The sequence below is a fragment of the Anabrus simplex genome, chromosome 1 (assembly GCF_040414725.1).
Source record: "Anabrus simplex isolate iqAnaSimp1 chromosome 1, ASM4041472v1, whole genome shotgun sequence".
Taxonomy (NCBI): domain Eukaryota; kingdom Metazoa; phylum Arthropoda; class Insecta; order Orthoptera; family Tettigoniidae; genus Anabrus; species Anabrus simplex.
Genome location: NC_090265.1, coordinates 1,182,262,891 through 1,182,283,821, shown reverse-complemented (window position 1 = coordinate 1,182,283,821; position 20,931 = coordinate 1,182,262,891). Strand labels below are relative to the sequence as shown.

Sequence of the window (20,931 nt, the reverse complement as noted above, 5' to 3'; positions counted from 1 at the left end):
GGAAGTCATGTTACGTCAAGTTCTAGGTGCAAAACGTAAACACAACCAGTACTGTCGATGATAATTAAATGATTGTTCGAGCTACAGATGAAGAGGGTTGCCAAATTATTAGACTCAGCGTCAATATTACAAGTCAAAAGTCGCTATTTACATTAAATTACATAATAAATTAATCCTACACAGTGATTAGTACTTGGTATGCATTTCTTTGCGTTTGATAAGAGACTGGAGTCTTTGAAGCATACTATTTACCAAACTTACACAATTTGTTCTAATTTCTTAGTCGTGATGCCAGATCTCTCGGTAAGTCGCTCCATTAAGGCTTGCTTGTTGTGATGTTACTCTTCTTCAGTTTCATGTTAATTATAGCCCAGACATTTTCAATAGGGTTAAGATCTAGTGAGTACCCTGGCCAGGTGAGTACACTGACCTCCTTCTCAGCCAAATACTTCAATACTGACTTTACCGTGTGACAGGGAGCTTCTTTCTGCATTATGAAATTTTCCCCGTTTAGAAAGAAGTAGTTCTTTCAGTACCCTAAGGTACTGATACTGATTCATAGTCCCCTCTACAATATAAAAATCTTTGGGTCCCCACATAGACATCATTCCCCAAACCATCACACTGGTTTGGTGTTTAACACTTTGTTGAATACAATCAATGTTGAATTCCTCGATCGATCTCCTCCTAATGTATTGGGAGATTTCATCGTAAACGGAGAAGATGGATATATCTATAAATATAACCTGGAAGGAAAACAGACCCCTTTGAAACATTCAGCTTATCATTACCACTCAAAGAGAGGGGCAAACAGTTCCATACACATCAATAAAATGAACTTCCAAACATTCTCAATATGTGACATTTTAATCTAGCAGGCCTCCTCAAGGTATTCATGCTTCTAACTGAAGTTTTGATGTCTATTTATTGCAGAAATAAGTAAGAGGATTTGACTTTTTGACAATCTAATGTGGCCCAATGTTTGAGGCGTTTAGTCCGGTTCACAGCTTTTGAGGGAATGGTTTTGGCTGTTTTCCGTCGTCGACAAGTTGTAAATCCTTCCCTACCGAGTATTTTTCACACTGTTCTTGGCGACACATCCACTCCATACTCATACATCTTGTGGGAGAAGTCCTTTTTAGTTGATTTCCTGTTTTGTAGCACAAGATTTTTTAAGTTTTCTAACGCTTCTGTCACTAAGTTTTTGTTTACATCCACATTTTCCACTACGATTTCGTTTGTATTCTTGTCCTTTATCGCACTGCTTTTTGATTCTACTAACATATTCTTATATTTTTTTGTGCTATTACCCTCTGCGAGAAAATCGTTTCTTGTAAAAGATCACGTGCAACTGCTATTTTCGTAAGAGATAAATCGCTTGCTTTACCCATAACCTCTTTTTTGATTCGTGATACAACTTCACACTAAAATCTGAAAATACAATGTCTGCTTAGTGTTTTCTGTATATAAATACTGAAAATAATAATTTTCTAAATTGGTACAAGCAATGTATTTACGATAAAATACTTCAGGCTAAAGAGGCTGATTTTACTTACTCCACAAGATGAAGGAACAGCTAACCGCAGTGCTACCACAACAAATCAAATAACAGAAAAATCTTTCTTAAACATACCCAATATATTGTTAAGTGAGTAATATTAGCATTAAGTATTTTAATGAAGAGTATTTTGCTGAAGAACTGTACTTATTCACTTTTTTCACCTTGAGTCTAATAATTTTGCCACTGTCTGGAATTCAAAACCTTCGGGAAGGTCAGTTTTTAAACTGAAAACTTCCTAAGTTATTCTGAAAGTGAACACCTTAGTGCAGATTTGTTGCTTACCGCCCTTTCGCAGACAATGAAATCCATGCAACACGGAATGAACTCGCCGGAAAGTTATACAGACCCGTGAGACGCAGATGGGAAGCTTATACAGTTCCGCAGTACATGCAGGATTAAATTCTGCAACTCTGCAACACACATCGAGTTATATTCCCAACTAGAATGATGAACGTTCTATGTGAAGGGGTAAAGTAAGTGAACGAGTGAATGAGAAGAGATTCTGATGCCATTGTTTTAATGTTTTATTGAATTCATTTCAATTTAGTTTTAAATATGTCGAGACATTCAACTGTTAGCAAGTCCCTAAAGGTACTGAGCGCTAATATCAGATTTTCACCGTTTAACGTTTAAGTGACACGTATTTTTCAATACAGGGAAAGATTTCAAGAATGGATTCCTGATATATACAGAAGCGAAATTGGTTACGTCACCAAGGATTCTGAATTTCTTAGTTACCAGTTTTCAAGTATGAAGGTAGAGTACTCCATTGCGGTTATTTACTGAATTTATAGTTTTGATACTACTTTCAGTAAAGTGGTTTTTGCGTATTGTGTCGCAGGCTTTACGGAGAGTTGCCTCATCTTTCTTTAGTTCATCCAAGACATAGACATTTTAACGCACGATTTCATGCTGCAAAAGGACGAATTGGTGTACACTTCGATCATTCTTATCCGGATGGTATTTCTGAAACTAAACTTTTAAGGACCTATATCGGTATAACTTCATTTTCTTCTCTGCACTCTAGGAATGTTTTCATCAAGTTTAACTCTGTTTTTTGTTCCACCCTCTGAACGTAATAAGTAATTGTTTTGTGTTCTTTCCTTGCTGTTTGTGCGCCGTGTGGTTGGCATTTTAACCCATTTTTAAATTTCAAGGAGCATGTAAAGGTAAATGACACAAACCCTTGAACACGTTTCTGTTTATTTTTGGTGTAGATCAATCTTTCGGAATGTGAACAAAAATCCGTGACCCTATAACTATGGCCTCCCCTTGCGAGATATAGTTGTTCATCCAAGACATAGACATTTTAACGTAGGCTGAATGGATCCCAGAGCAATGTGCCTGTCTTCAGAAGCAATATTTTTGCTGTTTATTTTCCTCATAAGCGATGAGTTTTCTAGATTAAATCTGTACTCCTTTATCACCTTGGCTAGTATGCGCATTAGTATGTGAACTATTTGCTAAAATTGAGGGTAAATAATTTGTAAGTCTCTTCTGCTTTGTGGCTGATAATTGTTTTCCCCTTACAGCATTAATCACCATATCTGCTGCTGTAGTGATAAATACTTTAAAATACTTTTCTAAAAGTCGTGCACTGTAGATCTTATTTGTATCCTCTTCCGACAGGGAAACTTGCTACACTCGGTATAAACTTCTTACGGCTTTTTTATAGCAAGATAATTTTCTGCAATATGTCCAAGAGAATGTTGTCTGCTGCGTCTTTTTGTTCGTTATTTTAATTAAAAAGTAATGTCGTCCTTTCATTTTATATATGACCAATAATTCCTCTTGAATGCGTTCCAGATTAACACAGCTAGTGAAAGGACAGCGTCTATATTTCGTCGTATATTCTCGTAAACCTAGTGTTCATGGTGTGAAGACGAATTTTATTTTCTGAGACCAAATTACTTAAATTACCTCAAATTACAGTATTTAGAGTGCTCTGTTTCTGCAAGGCAAATATCTTCAATAACATATTTCGAAGCAATGGCACGTGGCACATTATATTTGTATTTGTCTAATTCATCTCCCATTAAATGCTTCAAAGGTATCCTTATGCATACTCTTATCGTTGTTCTAGTTTTATAGCGAGCATAATAGCCAAGTTGCATAGTTACTAGTTTTTCACCAAGGCGGCCGTGGTTCAAATTCCTTGAGGGGTTTTCGATTGAAAACCATATCACTGTGTTTCGGCTTCCATGTAAAATTGATAGTCCCATGACTATGATCACAATATCAACAGTCTTGTAAACTACAAGATTGCTGTATAGTTTTGAATTCGTGATTTGGAATATCAAGTCAACATTTAAAACAATATTTAGCTGATAGTTCTTTCTGACCTTATATCCGTTTGTTTCCTGTTTTCAGAATATTTTCCGTAGTTTCCCATTTTCACACCAGGTAAATGCTGGGGCTATACTTGAATTAAGGCCACGGGCGTTATCTTCCCCATCCTAGCCCTTTCCCATCCCTCCGTTGCCCAAAACTTCGATGTTTTAGTGCGACTTCAAAGAAGTAAAGAAAAACTGTTTCCTGTTATAACATAATGTTGTCTTCATTATTTCTTTATTCTGTACCATGGCATAGTCTAATAGATGTGAACTGAAGTACGAAAATATGGTTAAATTTCCAGGGCAGATATATCAGAAAAGAGCATGCTCTGCGTATACAATTTAGAGAAACCAACTTTTGTCCTCTCGATCCAATCTTTTGTTGACTCCACCCATATTCAACGCATCAAAAACTACCTCGATTCAATTGGTCCTTTTTTTAATTTCCGCTTCTTTATTTGGTTCAAATTGTGAAACCTGAATTCTGGAATAGTCCCTTCGAACACCATATCACCAATTTTCATAGTCTTTCCACAAAATGTGTAGTATAAGTAGTATATTACAAATTGTTGCCCTCTTTAATTTATACCTTTAACAAACAAGAAGACACGTAATATGATCGCGAATTCCTGCCTCATAATGTAGCAATGTGTTTCTAACTCGGCAAATTCTGCATTTGGATCTCAGCGATACCTTGCACACGTAACAGGATGTGTCAGTTCTTCATGACTAAGCTTCATTCAAACACGAATATTTTGAATATTTTTCATAATTTCAAATCATATTTATAACTTGTGCCTTTCTGGATAGCTTAGTAGATAGGCTTAAATTCTTCTTAATAATCATTTTCCCCTTAATATTCCTTCTGTGTGAAAAGAAAAGGCACGAAATACTATGCAGGCTTCGAATTTGAATGGAAGGTTAGAAGTATGGGTCCCACAGCAGCCGAGTGTGATACTTTCATTTAAATTACAGTGTACTTACGTTGTTACGCATAACTTTTATTAGAATACTGCAGGCGGTACGGGACTAATTACTTGGTGCATGATGCAGCGTGTATGCCTTGTAACGAGTTACTTTGGGTTCTATATGCGGTTTGTGTAATGATTGTAGCCATCTTACAAGCGCAGTTGAGAAGCTTTTTAAAATGAGAGGCAACGAAGGCCAATACGACTGAGAGAATTCTTACTCTGACCACATGTCACCCCAATACCTATGGAACATATTGACGGGCTGCAGTATATTTGGCAGGCCTAATGCCCTTTATTGACTGTCATGGCCAAGGTTTATTGCATAGAATCGAAATACCCAGCATACTACTATGAACATAACACCGGACACAAGTATTCCTCACATGATAATACAGGATGGGTAACCTATGCGTATAAATTACACGCTCACACTTAACCGACCAAAGTTTTTCAAGGATTTGTGTGTATTATAATTACAATTTTTAATCAGAAATCAATACTAAAGTCTCTATCAACCAATCAAAATATTGTGTACTCCTTATCGTCGTTATCACACGTCTCTATAAGTTTCACCCTCATAAAGGTACAACAGAATGCAACTTCAGGAACGTAATTATGAAAATATTTAATAATAATGTTTATACATTTCCTAACATATGTTTAACTCTTACAGGTTTTTAAAATACTCTGAAGGCATAGATTTGTGCTGTGAAATGGATATTGCTTAAGACCAGTTTCTTAAGACTTAAATAGCAGCCGATTTTAGTGCGAGTCAATCTCGCAGTCTTGAGCTTACATTAGGATATTTCATAACCAGTTCCACTACCCAGGCAAATGTTTCCAAAACAGAAACACATATGTATGACAAAAACTCACTAGAATTTAGCATGCTTTTTCTTGATTGACTTTTCTGTCGTTACCCATATTGTATATATTATCTTAACTTGTCATGCAAATATATTTGAGAACTTAAAGGCGGAGATTTCTCAGTGATGGGCAGTAATCGTTTCCTCATTGTTGTACACAGACGTGCTCCCCTTGGCGCTGTCGGATACAACCGATGGAGTGTGGGTGATGTATATTTAACGCCATGGCGCCCCGCGGGCTGCGGTAACAGCTCATTACTGGCTCTGATTTCCTCATTACAAACACCTCAACGGCAGACCGGAAAGTATAGCGTCACTGCCGAGTTAAGTGTATATATTGTCTTATTATATATTATAGTTGTATCCTTATCTTCCCGTATGATTTTTACTTGTGTGGGAATCTAAAATATAATCTGTACCAATCAAACCTACACGCATTAGAAGACCTAAAACTCAACATTCGACGTAAGATTGAAAGGATTTCTGCAGCAGATCTCCACCGTGTTTTTCAGAATTCGTTCAAGTTTTGTGAGCTTTGTTTAGGAGAACAAGGCCACCACTCCCAGTACCTTCTGTAAGATAAACATATTACCTATGTCTATCTGCAGTATCAGACTGCGTATAGTTCAATCACTTCCAGAACAGTATGAACTCCGAGGTCACACTCTATGTCGACCGGGAGGAGCTTTTTCACTAAGATGTCTCCGCGGCCGGTGGCGTTATAATATGGAATCCTTGTATTTTTAATGCTCTTCCGTAATATATTTACAGAAAATTCGACGCATACACGTAGCCATTGAAATAATTCCACATTACACACGGACGCCGTTGTCTACCACAAAATTCTGGATGTTTAAGAATATATATTGTTGTCTCCGGGGTGGGATGGAAGTTGTACACTCGTACACTTCTAGTATTCCAATTAATTCTTCCAACGTATACCGATTGCCGTTGCTTCAACAGAATCACCGTGTTTTAATAACTTCTGTACCGTACTCTAACACAACTGACCGCACGGCAAACGAGTGAATCAGATTTGCAAGGGTAGGCGGCAAGCAAACGAAGTTGTTGACGTGAGTCAGCAAGCTACAACCAGTCAGGCGAGCATGTTTCTCCTGCACTATTTTGCGTTGAATTTCTAAAGTTGGATTTATTTGTCACTGTATATATCTCCATCGGGCTACGAAAAATATATCAGTTATTTACTTTAGAAGTTCTAGAACTTACAAAAATGTACCAATTGATATTAAAACAGCCGTAATGCATGGAGAACGTCCTAATAACATGATCTTTGCCATGCCACATCAGTATATTCTTTGACAAATTGCTGTTTTGATCCTCCACTGTTGTATTCGATCCTATGATTACGAATATATCAGTTTTCTAGAGGTGTATGACTAGACCTGCACTGGATGAAGATGTGAAAATGTTAATCCTAAGCAGTCAGAAAATGTGATAGCCGTGTGACATATGTACTCAATTCTAACCAACTTGGCCGCGGTTGGATTCTTGGGCAATGTACTTTTTAAAAATAAAAATGTCATAATCCTGTGATTCGAATTTCACGTAAATAATTGTCCCAAGGCTTGAATTACGGTATCAACAGCCACGTAAAACTTTAGGTTCGCATTATTTTTGCTCGGCAGTCATCTCACGTGAAAATCTTAAATCCCTTCTAGTGACCATGAAGTACCTCTGTATCTGCACAAAACTACTGTACTTCTTGAATGCCGCACAGAACAAGTTTCATGTTTTCGATTCATTTATCAGCGTGCGTGGAGGAACAATAAATACATTTTGAATATAATATCCAGGTCGGTCGTGTAGAAAAGAAAGTAGTAAGCGTTGTTTTATTGAGGCCGAATGGAAAGAAGAATATATTGGGGAGAGCAGGTAGCGCCGTGACATAACCTTACTAGGCAACTTATCGAGCAGTACTGCGGAGCGGGCTGTGGCGCAGTGACGCAGGGGCTATAATATTCTGCTAACCTGTGTTTTTCTTTCATATGAATGTGTTAACACGTCATATCGAAATAATGTTTCCTTGTTCGGAAGCTACAATTGGATGTGACTTTTTCAATCTTTCTTCCCTGTTGCTTATACCGTTATATGTACATTATTTTGACGCACGAATCCCTATTCAGCAGACTTCCTACCAGTGGTTCTTTTCATTTCACGAACCCCTGCTTAATAAGGATGCATCTGTTATCTCGGTGAAGAAATAAACTGCGTTATGATTGTAAATTATAGTTACTTTTAGAAATATATTGCCATAATTTTACAGGTATCATGTGGGACCAAAGTAGCATAAAACATGTATTTATTATGTATATGCAAATGTTGCTTGAACAAACCTTGTTCTCGCGCGGCTGTGAGCTTGCATCCGGGAGATAGTAGGTTCGAATCCCACTATCGGCAGCCCTGAAAATGGTTTTCCGTGGTTTCCCATTTTCACACCAGGCAAATGCTGGGGCTGTACCTTAATTAAGGCCACGGCCGCTTCCTTCCAACTCCTAGGCCTTTCCTATCCCATCGTCGCCATAAGACCTATCTGTGTCGGTGCGACGTAAAGCCCCTAGCAAGAAGAAACGTTGTTCTAATGTATTTTCTACACGTTGTGTTATTCACGTACATAAAAATGGCACATTGTGCAGTAATCTTGAAGAATCTTAAATTTGATTGGTTCTAACTCCTGTTTATGAGTTACATTTATCTGATAATACTGATGACTGAAGTTTTATTCTGTTTGTGTCACAGGTTCTGTTCGTGACACGAAACCTTGATAACAGGTCGCGAAGGACAGAACAAATATTTTCATCAAGTATTTTTCTCTTTCTAAATCGATAAGAATGTGTTCAAAAATAAATCACTTACGTGTAGCTCTGAGCTTGCATTCGGAAGATGATGAGTTACAACCTCACGATTGAGAACCTTGAAGATTATTTTCCGTACTTCCGCATCTTTACACCGGGTAAATGCTGGTGATGGACCTTAATTATTAAGGCCATGGTCACTTCCCTTCCAGTCCTAGTTCTGTCCACTCCCATCGTCGTCATAAGATCTGTGTGTGTCGATGCGACGTAAAACAAACATTTAAAAAAGTAAAACTGAAACTACTTCACTGCATTCTTCAGTTTTAAATCTTTTCTCGAAACATTCATCTCCTTGTTCCCCCATTTGTGGAAGAGTTATTTACCATCAAGCAATGTGGAAATCAGCTAGTGAAAGAACAGAACTACAAAGAAGAGAAATTGACAGGCTCCTTAATTCTCGCATACTTCATTGTCAGGAAAGAATAAATTTCATTTCAAATTTCTTGCTTATTCTAATTTTTCTCCCATCGTCTTATGTTTGATATTTATTGTACTTCTTGATATAAACCAGTGTTTCGTGATGGTTAGGCCGTGGATCATAATCCTATGTCTATGATGTGAATTTTAACTATAGATCCATAGAAGGGAGGTTTCAGTAATCTGGGATCATACGTAAACCTCGCATACATTCATAACGGAAAGCTCATGATAATGCCACTTGTAAGGTATCTGGTTGGGTTGGAGCAGACCGTTTGCAATGAAAGTTGGTAGGATCATCTTTCAAGACTTGAAAGTGATGATAATAGTCATTCTGCCTTAAAATAATATTTACACACCAAAAATTGGTACTTTGGTACATTTGTAAATGGAACTTGGTGTATCAAAGCTATAGATTGTAATGAAACTTGGAACATCACTGCTTGCCCGTCGTTATTACAAATCTTTCCGGTCGAACCTAAACAGTTCCCATGTCAGCTAGATCGGGCGTATGAGTTTGTAAATTATATAGTGGCCCGAATTTGAACCGTAGCCTCTCTTACATGTGTACTGAGGTCCTGGAGATGAGGAAACTGTACTGATGCGCAGTATTAATTTTAGTTTCACAGTTATATAGTTACTTCGTCGAATAACTGAAAGGTAATTGTTCACTGAACTGACCGGTGTAATGAAGGTTGCAGTAGATGAAAGGACCAGCCCAGTCCAGGGTCCAACATCAATAAGGGTGTTAATGAGTGGGGCTCGGGTTGTGGGTCTTGCTGTGCTAATCAACTCCAGCGACGGTAAACATACAGTAGGGCGAATGCAGCATAATACTCCGTAAAATAGTTCTGTATACACAGTCAAAAGCTCTGTTGCGTGCGTTTTTTAAATAAAATGTTGCCAGAGGTGAATGCAAGTTTTCATCAGATGAGGGTTGCTTTTGCTGTGGTTGTAGTTGCTTCGATCTCGTAATTTGCCGATGTTATCAAAATGAGAAAATATCATACTTGTCAATAGAACTGTCATATCTCAGTTCTGATATGAGATACAAATTGTCAGCGTTTAAACATTTTCTATGCTACTGATTTTACGTCGCACCGACTTAGACAGATGTAATGGTGACGATGGGATAGGGCATGGATATGACTTCAAAGGAAGTTAGCGTGGTCTTAATTAAGTTACAGCCCAAACATTTGCTTGTGTGAAAATGGAAAACTATAGAAAACCCTTTTCTGACCTGCCGACAGTGGGATTTGATCCCACCATTGCCCCCATGCAAGCTAACAGCTACTCTGTCCGAACCGTGCAGCCGACTCGTTCGTTAGTTCTAAATTTAATTCTACCGCTTTTATATAATCTGAAAAATTTACAAATAAGTAACTTGTCGCAAATTGTCAATCTGTACGTCCACATGAAAATGCGTGTAGTTTACGATACTGCACGTAGATTGCTGCAAGAAACTACGAAAAACTTACTATTGCACAAGGAAAACAAATATCATAGCAAAGACATGATATTTATGAACTAGCTGTAGACGAAAACGGTACATTTATGGACCCTAAAATCGCAACGGAAACAAAATGGATTCGAACATAAATATTCAATCCCGAAGATGACACAGAAGCTGACGACAAGATTTCAGTTAAACAAGTTTGGAACGACCGCAGGAAAACTTCATGTTGGAGTCTCCTGTGGGAGAAACACGGGTGACCCCTCTCGCTGGCTTATTATACAGCCGATGATAAAAGGAATATCCTCTTCAAACTCTGTTCACTCCTTTCCTTATATTACATTTCTTACTAAGTCACGACTTCAGAAGAAATGTTTCGACATTGCAATGGAGATAGCATGTATCTTTTAGTTGTTTCATTTTGGTTGTTGGACGCTTGTGGTTATAGGCCCGGCATTTGTGATAATTGGCGTGATAACCAGATTATTATATTCTCTTGTATGATGATATTTTTCAGAGGAAAGGCGAATTAAGTCGCTGCCATGTAAGAGATAATCGGAGCATGTTTCATTTCTAGAATTGGAACTGTATTTCTCTAAGAATGATTCAGTATAATGAGGGATAATAGACCAAGGTAGTTTGGTACGTTTTGACTTTCTAGCAACCTTTTGAAGGTGTTAAACGTGGCATCAGACTCAATGAAGAAGACATCAGGAACATTTTTTACGCTGATAACACAGTACTATTAGCTGAAACATTGGAAGATTTCCACTTTATTGTGCGCCACGTGGTCTTAAATACGGGCTTGACCCCACTTTCAAGAAGGCCATGTACATGGTCGTCTGAAAAACACCTATACCTTCAGATACTCGTAGAGTTTTACATATCTAGATTCCAACATACATAGGAATCATGAGCTCAAGTTAGATGTGAGATCGAAAGACTATCTCGTGAAGATGAAATACCTACTGCGCTGCTATGATCCACGCCTAGGTCTGAGGAGAAGGATCGTTATGTTCGATGTTTCCTGAACTGCTTTATACGCGTTGTGATATGATGATCCATGCTTTTCAACATGAGAGTGGAATTTTTGTCAATATCTTGTAATGATGATGATGATGATTGTTGATTAACGGGGCCTAGCATCTAGGTCATCGGCCCATTATCAATACCAGTTGATGACAAAGATTAATAATTTTTGAATTTTTTGAGGACATTAGCAAAACTATTGACAGTAACAAATACACGGCAAACTGGAAGGTAGAACATAACGCAGCAGAAGAATAATTTTCTGGTTAGCAAAATTTGAGAGAATCGATGAAACACTTGCTAAGCCTATGGTAGCCACGAGGACAGCCAACATCAAGAAGGACAATTAATGGCTGCTTCTGATGGATTTATAACATATATCTTTCCTTGGATATATTTCAGCACTAGGTAGATGGTGGAATGGCATAAGTGCTTAACGCAGGTCTTAATGCTTTCCATACTAACTAAACCAAACGTTACAGAAACTAGATTATCAGTCATCAGGCCCAAATAACTCTAGAACTCTACTACAGTATAACGGTCACACTTTCCTAGTTCTCGAATGGAGTCCTCGTTTCTAATTTATTTCAATCGATTTATATCAAGTAATTCATTCATATATTATTACGAGTAGACGCACGGTGTACTTAGTATGTCATCCATTAACATAAACGCTGTGGCATCTAATGAAGTTATAAACAGGTTTTGTTCTTTTGTGGTTTAACGTCGCACTAACACATCGAAGGTTTTCGGCCACGTGAGGATCGGAAAGGGTTAGGTTTGAGAAAGTAGCGGCCATGGCCTTAATTAAGGCACTCCCCAGAATTTCCCTGGTGTGAAAATGAGGAACTACGGAAAAAATATCTTCAGGGTTGACGATGGTGGGATTTGAACCCACTGTTATCGGAACGCAAGCTCACAGTTACGCCACCTTAACCTCACGGCCAACTTGCTCGGTCATAAACAGTTCAAAGTTAACACATCAATAATAATAATAATAATAATAATAATAATAATATAAGATATGTAATAATTTATTTCCATCGTTCAGACGTTCAAAATCCAGCGCTAACAGGGTCTGTTCAGAATGTGATTTCCTTGCTCTTCCCACTTCTCTTACCACACAAAATCTTGAAAATGCGTAGGCAGTGGTTCAGTTGACATCCATGTACATCTCTAAACTCAAAGAGAGTTACATACAATATCTCGAACAGTGTTGCATCCCATGATATCTGACGGGAAGAGTGCACGATATTTTTTTCTTCTAGTGGCTTTACGTCACACCGACACAGATAGGTCTTATGGCAACGATGGGATAGGAAAGGCCTAGGAGTTGGAAGGAAGCGGCCGTGGCCATAATTAAGGTACAGTCCCATCATTTGTCTGGTGTGGAAATGGGAAACCACGGAAAACCATCTTCAAGGCTGCCAACAGTAGGATGCGAACCCACTATCTCTCGGATGCAAGCTCACAGCCGCGCGCTCCTAACCGCATGGTCAACTCACACGATACGATAATTTTTAACAACAAATGTACGTAACATACCTAACTTTTATTCTCCTGTGCTCCTTACTGATGTGCAGCACTTCTGTTAAAATAAGTTGAGTGTGGTGACATTGCTCAGTTAATTAGACATCCATATATTACGCTTAGAATTGCGTTATCGATTTTTATGTTTTATTTATTTTCCCTGTTTGTTTTACGTCACACCTAACCAGATAGGTCTTACGGTGACAGTGGAATAGGACAGGGCTAGGAATGGGAGGGAAGCGGCTACGGCCTTAATTAACGTAGAGCTCAGCATTTGTCTGATGTGGAAATGGGAAACCGAGGGTTCAGACCCTCTTTTCTGGGTGAAATTCCAGTACTTTGGCTTATCTTGAAGGCGAGAGTAGTAGAAGGGGCCTTGTAAATGTGCACTCTTGTCTTCACATTCCTTAAGGTGATGGAGCTCTCTTCAGGCACGCTGCAATAGAGGTAAGCTAATGTAGTTTTGAACTACAAAAGTCCTTCCCCCTTTCCCCCAATCTGAAATGTCTAATAGGGCTAGGAATTGAGTCCGGACCTTCGAAGATGGCAGGTAATAGCGCCATGCGTTAAACTACAGAAGTTGACGAAGAGATGTTAATTCCTATTAGCTACGTGACCCATGGTCTTCTTGAAAGGTATCCTTCCATTTTGAGCCTAGGATATCTAGTAAACATTTGAAGCATATTCCTTTAATGATATGCAAGTCTTCCGTTCTAAGACATGACAGTAAAAAGATTTCAACCCTCACACACCAACAACATGGAGGTCTATGAAGGATACAGGGGGACAGTGTAAAAGTGATATAAGATGTTGCATCATTTAAGGCTGAGGACATTTTGGTCAAAATTCACTTGCACCTGGTGGTTTAGGTCCTGTGTAGCTGTGAATTTCATGTTGAAGAGCTCAGTTATCCGGTTGGAGGATAACATGAAAGCCGACCTTAGTGGCGCAGTCTCTGGCCTTCTCATTTCAAGATATTGGCTGAGTCGTTGACATTTGAACTTTTGAAACTCGATATCATTGCATTTCGGTACGTTAAATAACGTTTTCATCTTTAATAATATTATTGGTTTTTACGTCCCACTGACTACTTTTACGGTTTTCGGAGACGCCGAGGTGCTGGAATTTTGTTCTGTTGGAGTTCTTTTAAGTGCCAGTAAACGTACGGACACGAGGCTGACGCACTTGAGCACATCGAAGTACGAACCTGCTAAGTTGGGCTCAGAAGGCCAGCGCTGTACCATCCGAACTACTCAATCCAAATCTTCGTCTTTCTATCCTTTCTCCATTTATTTGTATTCGGCACGAAATGTGGATTTGACCCAATTTCACGGGAAGGGATGTATTCACCACTGCTAGACTCTGGTGATGATTATTGTTTAAAGCGGAAAGTACGACTGGGCAACCATCCTCTATATAACACTAATCAGAGAGAAAAAATGGAAGGGATCCGACACTTCGAAAAAATGAAGGTATCAACCAAAGGAAGATAAGTGCCTCGAAGGGCGTGGAAGTGAATGGCTCCCTAGGCCTCGAATGCTCTAATAGTGTCGGGGTCAGAAAACAACAAGAGTTGACCAAGGGAGATCGGTTAGGATACATTAAAGTGAGGAACCCTGCACAAGTAAGTGGAAACAGCGCCGGGACTCAGCTAAGGGACCCGTGGTCGCCAGCCCTCGCTCCCAAGTTGAGAGTTCCTAGGGCCAAGTCTCTGAGATAATTGACAGTTTGATGCATTGTATTTAGATGGCTAGGTGCGCGTAGAGACGTACACAGGCAGGCAGCCACAGAGCAGTCTATAATCCTTGGTCCGACTGGGAATCGAACCCAGGGCACTCTGAATCGAAGGCCACTCGCTGACCATTCAGTGAAGGAGCTGGACGTTAAAGAATTTGTGCGGAACAAGTTCCGAAAACTCGACGTCTATTATTATGACTGATAGCAGTTACAACAGATGTAAAAAAAAAAAAAAAAAAAGAATCATATTATTTAGAACAAGAGGACAATACTCGAACTGGGCGAGTTGGCCGTGAGGATAGGGGCGGACATCTTTGAGCTTGCGTCCGGGAGATAGTGGGTTCGAACCCCATAGTCGGCAGCCCTGAATATGGTTTTCCGTCGTTTCCCCATTTTAATACCAGGCAAATGCTAGGACTGTACCTTCATTAAGACCACGGCCCCTTCCTTCCCACTCCTAGGCCTTTAACATCCCATCGTCGCCATAAGATATATCTGTGTCGGTGCGAAGTAAAGCAAATTCTAAAATATAAAATAAAAAAAGAATACTCGTGAAAGTATGCATTTAAGCAATGCTTGACTCAGCTGAAGAATAGTGATTGTTACAAAAGTCTTACAATTTGATAGAATCTGTCTTTGAATTTAAGAGAGTAGCTTTTTTACTCTCTTGGATTAATGTAAACCGTCGATTAATTAATCTGTCGAGCAACATTCACTCGTTGCTGCCAATTAATTGTACGTCCCAGATGGTGGAGGGGAGAGGAGAATAAATCAATGAGTACTAGTAGTTTTCAGTCCAACAACTTGATAATTTAACTAATCAATTTTGTAATTAGGTCCTCGCAGCTTAGCTCTATTTATCTTAAACATAACTCAGTGAGGCTTGCAATCCATCATTTACCGTATACGCAGTTGGACGTGAAGGGAATGGGAAGAGCCGACAGCAATAATGCCCTTTATATGAGAGCCCATTAATAATCTACGATTCCACCCTTTGTATTGTGTACCTCAGTGTATCAGATCTGCTTCATCAACACTAAACTACTGTGGCTTAGCATGTGAATGGGGCACTTAAGGCTATAGTCTTTGTCTTCTTTAAGTAACCTGTCTCACATCATCATAATTACCTCGCCAATCAGGTTAGCTCAGGGCGTCGAGACACTATCAGCATTTAGAACAACATTGGAATTAAATTCGACCGTAGACCATCCTGGAATTGATAGTGACTATACTTACTTACTTACTTACTTACTTACTTACTTACTTATTGAAAAATGAAAATCCACAACCCGTTTCTAGTCATTCGACCGTGTCTGTAATAGAATGAATGAAGCCCCCATCTTGCGGCGAGGATAGGAATTGAGCCTGCTGCCAAAACTTGTCGCACTCATCTTGGGCAATGATTAATGACTGGGAAATGAAATGATATTGGAGAATGTTGCTGGAGTGAAAGATGTCAGGGAAAACCGGAGTACCCGGAGAAAAACTGTTGCGCGTCCGTTTTGTACAGCATAAATCTCACATGTAGGGACCGTAATTTGAACCACGGAACTCAGCTGTGAGAGGCCTTTACTTACTTACTGAGTTATTGCTATAAGTTTATTTATTACCAAGCTCGATAGTTGCAATCGCTTAAGTGCGGCCAGTATCCAGTATTCGGGAGATAGTGGGTTCGAACCCCACTGTCGGCAGCCTTGAAGATGGTTTTCCGTGGTTTCCCCATTTTCACACCAGGAAAATGCTGGGGCTGTACCTTTATAAAGGCCACGGCCGCTTCTTTCTAACTCCTAGGCCTTTCCTGTCCCATCGTCGCCATAAGACCTCTCTGTGTCGGTGCGACGTTAAGCCACTAGCAAAAAATAAAATAATAAATAAATAAATAATAAAATACATTACATATTGGTCACTAAGCCCAGCCTGCTCCATTTGACTTCTGCCCAAATTGAGCGAGTTGGCTGAGTGGTACGGGACGCGTAGTTGTAAGCCCGTATTCGGGTGATGGTTGGGTTCGAACACCAAAATCGCCAATCCTGAAGATGGTTTTCCGTAGTTTGTTATTTTCACACCAGGCAAATGCTGGGAAATGACCTTAATTATGAAGGCCACGGCTGCTTCTTTCCCAGTCCTGGCCCTTTTTGTATTCTATCATCATCGAAAACCTTTCTGAGTTAGTGCGACCTTACACCACTAGCTAAAGGAAAGAAGAAACCGTCTGGCCAAGGTCAAATTCTACGAATTCTATTTCTGCAGTCAGCAGGATTAGAACTTAAGTTCACGAGATGAGGAATCACCTCCTGATCCTTAGAATTTTTGCCTGTCCCCCGTAACAAAAGCCACTTTAATATACAGTGAATACACTGGCGTGTTAACTGGGGAATTACTCAACAACTACTGTACATCATGTACCTCTGCCAGTAGTTTGACATGTTCGCCTTTAAGGATAATTTACTGTGTTTATGGTTAATACCGTCTTTTCACTTTCTGCTTCATATTTTAATATAAATAATTGCGTGTGGCCTCCGGAGAGGCCTTGTGCAGGTCTTTTGATTTGACACCCGTAGGCGACCTGCGCGTTGTGATGAGGATGATATATGATGAAGCCCGGTCTTCGTGCCAGGGGAATTAACCAAATATGGTTAAAATTCCCGACCCTTCCCGGAATCAAACCCGGGACCCCTGTGATCAAAGGCCAGCACGCTAAACCTTTAGCCACGGAGCCGGACATATTTTAATACGATCGTCGCTCGCAAGATGTGCGGGGAGTTGCATAATTTGGAAATTCTGTATAGTACTAAAAACATTTGGATACGATGTTAAGAGAGGATTATAAATTATTCACTGATTGAGACTAACTCTCCTTGTTCAAAAAATCAAATCGCTAGCATCGACATGGTACATCTTTACTGGGTGGACCACGTACAGTATATAGGAGCTCGTTGTTGTCGAGTGCTAGAATCGACGATCTTGCGGAAGCTTGCTCTGCTCTTTTGTAACATTTTATAGACCTCTTAATTTCCCATCTTAAGTGCTCATTCCTGTAAGTCTACTGAAGTTGGTTTGTGTCTCAGTGCTATAACGGGTTGGATTTCAGTGATATAAGGAGAAATCGGTTCATGGAACATGAAGATTGAAGTAATTTCCTTCCTTTTGCTATGAATGAAAGCAGATCTTCCTATTTGCTTTGTAGTATTACTAGTATTATGCCGTTCTTATATATCAAAGGAGCCGATGACCTCGATGTTAGGCCCCTTTAAACAACAAGCATCATCATCATCTTATATATCAACTACTGTTCTTTCATTTTATGCTAAATAATTATACAAGTAATGTTTTGGTGAGTTATTTCGTGCAATTCGGGATATTGACATCGGGAACAGTCTCTTTCGATCTGGAGGATTGTTGTAAGTATGTATTAGCTGAATTAAAATACAGTACATTATTTATCCAATCCCTTTATTTACCTTCCTATAGTATATTGTAAATTAATATATTTTCATATAAATTCCAGTGTTGATTGCAGTTTGTTGAGATAAATAATTAGAGGATATTCGATGTATTCCGCGGGCAGCTTGAACAACTAGAGTTATGCGGTGTCGTATGTTTGAAGATTACTGACGATATTCTCCCAGAAAGTGTAGCTAGAACTTTCATATTATAGTTTCCTCCATTTATTTCGGAACAATTAGCGAGCGACTATAATACTCGGAACGGTTTTTCAATCTCTTAATGAGCTGTCAATCTCGCACTCAACAAACCCAATGTAGCCGGGCAGTTAAGTCCACTCAGTGGTTGGCATGAGGAGTTAGCAAGTTGAATAGGCTCGAACCACCTGTTGGCAGTAACTGTATTGATTTGGTCTAACTTGGAATTTTACGTACAATTTTTATCAAGTCTAATGAAAGCTATCTCAGTTCTAAATTAATAATTACATTTGTGCTTATTACTGAAGATTATTTAATAACACCCCTGTCCATACTGTCATACGTGGGGAGGCTCAGTAAGCAGTTAAACGTACACACTGACTTCTTTGTAACGCTTCAGCATGAGATTAGACCTGATTTAAGTTCCCGTAAGCCGGGACTTGGGAACAGAACTTCTTGCACAAAGGGTAATAGAAGCCAAGTTGTTGAAAACTGTACTAAAATTGTTGAAACTGTGACCCAATTGGTCAACATTCAAAATGTTCTGCCTTTATCTACTATTATTCACCATATATTCGAGAACTGATTGTAACTAATAGATTCTGACCTTACGTGTTTTGGAAAACGTCAGGTATCGTCAAAGACTCAAGACCGTACCTTAATATAAGCTCTGGAAATTATTATTATTATTATTATTATTATTATTATTATTATTATTATTATTATTATTATTTAGCGAATGGCAACACATTGGAATATACAAAAATATATAAATGATAGACTAAAATAACTAGGGCGTTATTACTATTAGACATAAAAGAGAGTATATAATACCCTACACGTGTCCCCCGGGTGGTGCTAAGCGAGCAACAATAATTCATTGGCGGCCAAACTATCAACAGTTGTTGATCTCCTGGTCATGATGCACATGGATAATACTCCAGCTCTGGAAAATTTGACATATTCAGTTTTGAATTCAGAATTAAAATATTTGTATTTTTTAACCTAATGTGACGTATGTGAGTAGTTTCCTTAACCCTTGCACAGTCTAGGCAGGCCTGGTGTTGATGCCCACGTACGGCACGAAGGCGAAGGCGCAGTGTTGCAGATGCAGTTCTTGCTGAACGAGGGCGCGCTGGTCACCGCCACTTCAGACGATAGCCTGCACCTGTGGAACTTCCGTCAGAAGAGGCCTGAGGTTGTCCACTCACTCAAGTTTCAACGAGAGAGGTAACACTCATAATTTATTAAATATATTCCTTACCAGTGTCGTAGAATGTGTCACTTCTCTGTCAAATGAACCTCTCTCTCCCTGCAACCAATTTTTTGAAGCTGTCCCTCATGTCTTCTCCGTCTTCCTTTACTTCACTTTTACCTGTACATGGGTTTACGAATACGATATGAAACTGAGTATGCTAGAGAAGAAAGAGTACTTCGTATAATTATCTATGGCCTCCATTTTGAGTGGCTCAAAGACACCAGCCTTGTTTCCGTGAATTTACCGCCACATAAGTGAAATCTTGCGGAACATAATTCCGGCACCTCGGCGTCTCCACAAATCGTAATAGTAGTTAAATACTGAAGGAGGTAGTGCAACATATGGGTAAGATATAACTAGCCTGACGGGTTCATCAGAATGAAGTTACACTAAGCGGAATATTTGAGAAAAGAATGTTAGTTTTGTATTGCCAACTGTAGAGGCTAAAGGCAACATGGTTATCACCCATTATTCTTTGCATTTCACTGCTCTAAACAACGTAACATGAGAGATTGATACACACACGCAAAATGCGTAACTTTTTCGTTGCTGACATATTGAATTTTAGGTGCTTACGCTTGACGCCTATTCTATATTTGAGATAATTGGAGCCAGTAAGTTTAATTAAATCATTCTGTAAACACCACATTCATAGTTTTTTTTTTACCGTGAAGAGTGATTTACTGCTAATAACACGGGAGCATGTGATGTACAGTTGGTCGTGTGAGAAGCAGCTCGACCTTAGTCCAGGTCCTGCAACTTTCGGAGTCTGGCCCTGTGTCTTGTTGATAGTCATCGTGAAGCGCGGACTGACGGAAAACTACAAATGCTTGGACGGAAATGGGTAGTTCGTAGGAACCAGCGGAATATTTGGTATGAACGTGGACTCTCCTTTGGCACAGACAGTAAGAATAACAGTCTCACTCACATACCTGTGCAATGCCGTTCGTTGTAGCCTAGTGCCATTGCAGTGTTTCGGAGGAAACATGTTCCTGAGAAGCATGATGGGTGCTTCTATTTTCAGTTATAATTCGCGCCGGCAATCTAGTGGCTGTGGCAGAATTGAGAAATTCCACAGGATAGTGTATCGCGTCATGCTGATTGACGGCTCTTTTCACTGACGTATATACCAGCTTCTGCGCTTGAACTCCATTCATGATGGACCCATTGATAGATCGGGCTTCGTTGTTGGTCGGAGTTAGTATTATTCGCTCACGGAGCTATTCGGTCGACTTCAGGTTTATTTCTTAACTAGCTGATGT

The 20,931-nt window shown here is 39.3% G+C and overlaps 1 protein-coding gene across 2 annotated transcripts in view; it reads left to right on the top strand.

The window, feature by feature from the left end:
• Tomosyn (syntaxin-binding protein tomosyn) overlaps positions 1–20,931 on the top strand; it is a 1,160,105-nt gene that overhangs the window by 441,151 nt on the left and 698,023 nt on the right. For both annotated transcript variants that reach the window (XM_067137527.2, XM_067137528.2), the window contains exon 2: positions 19,459–19,641. In XM_067137527.2, the coding sequence (XP_066993628.2) occupies positions 19,459–19,641 (183 nt within the window). The remainder of the gene's footprint in view (positions 1–19,458; positions 19,642–20,931) is intronic.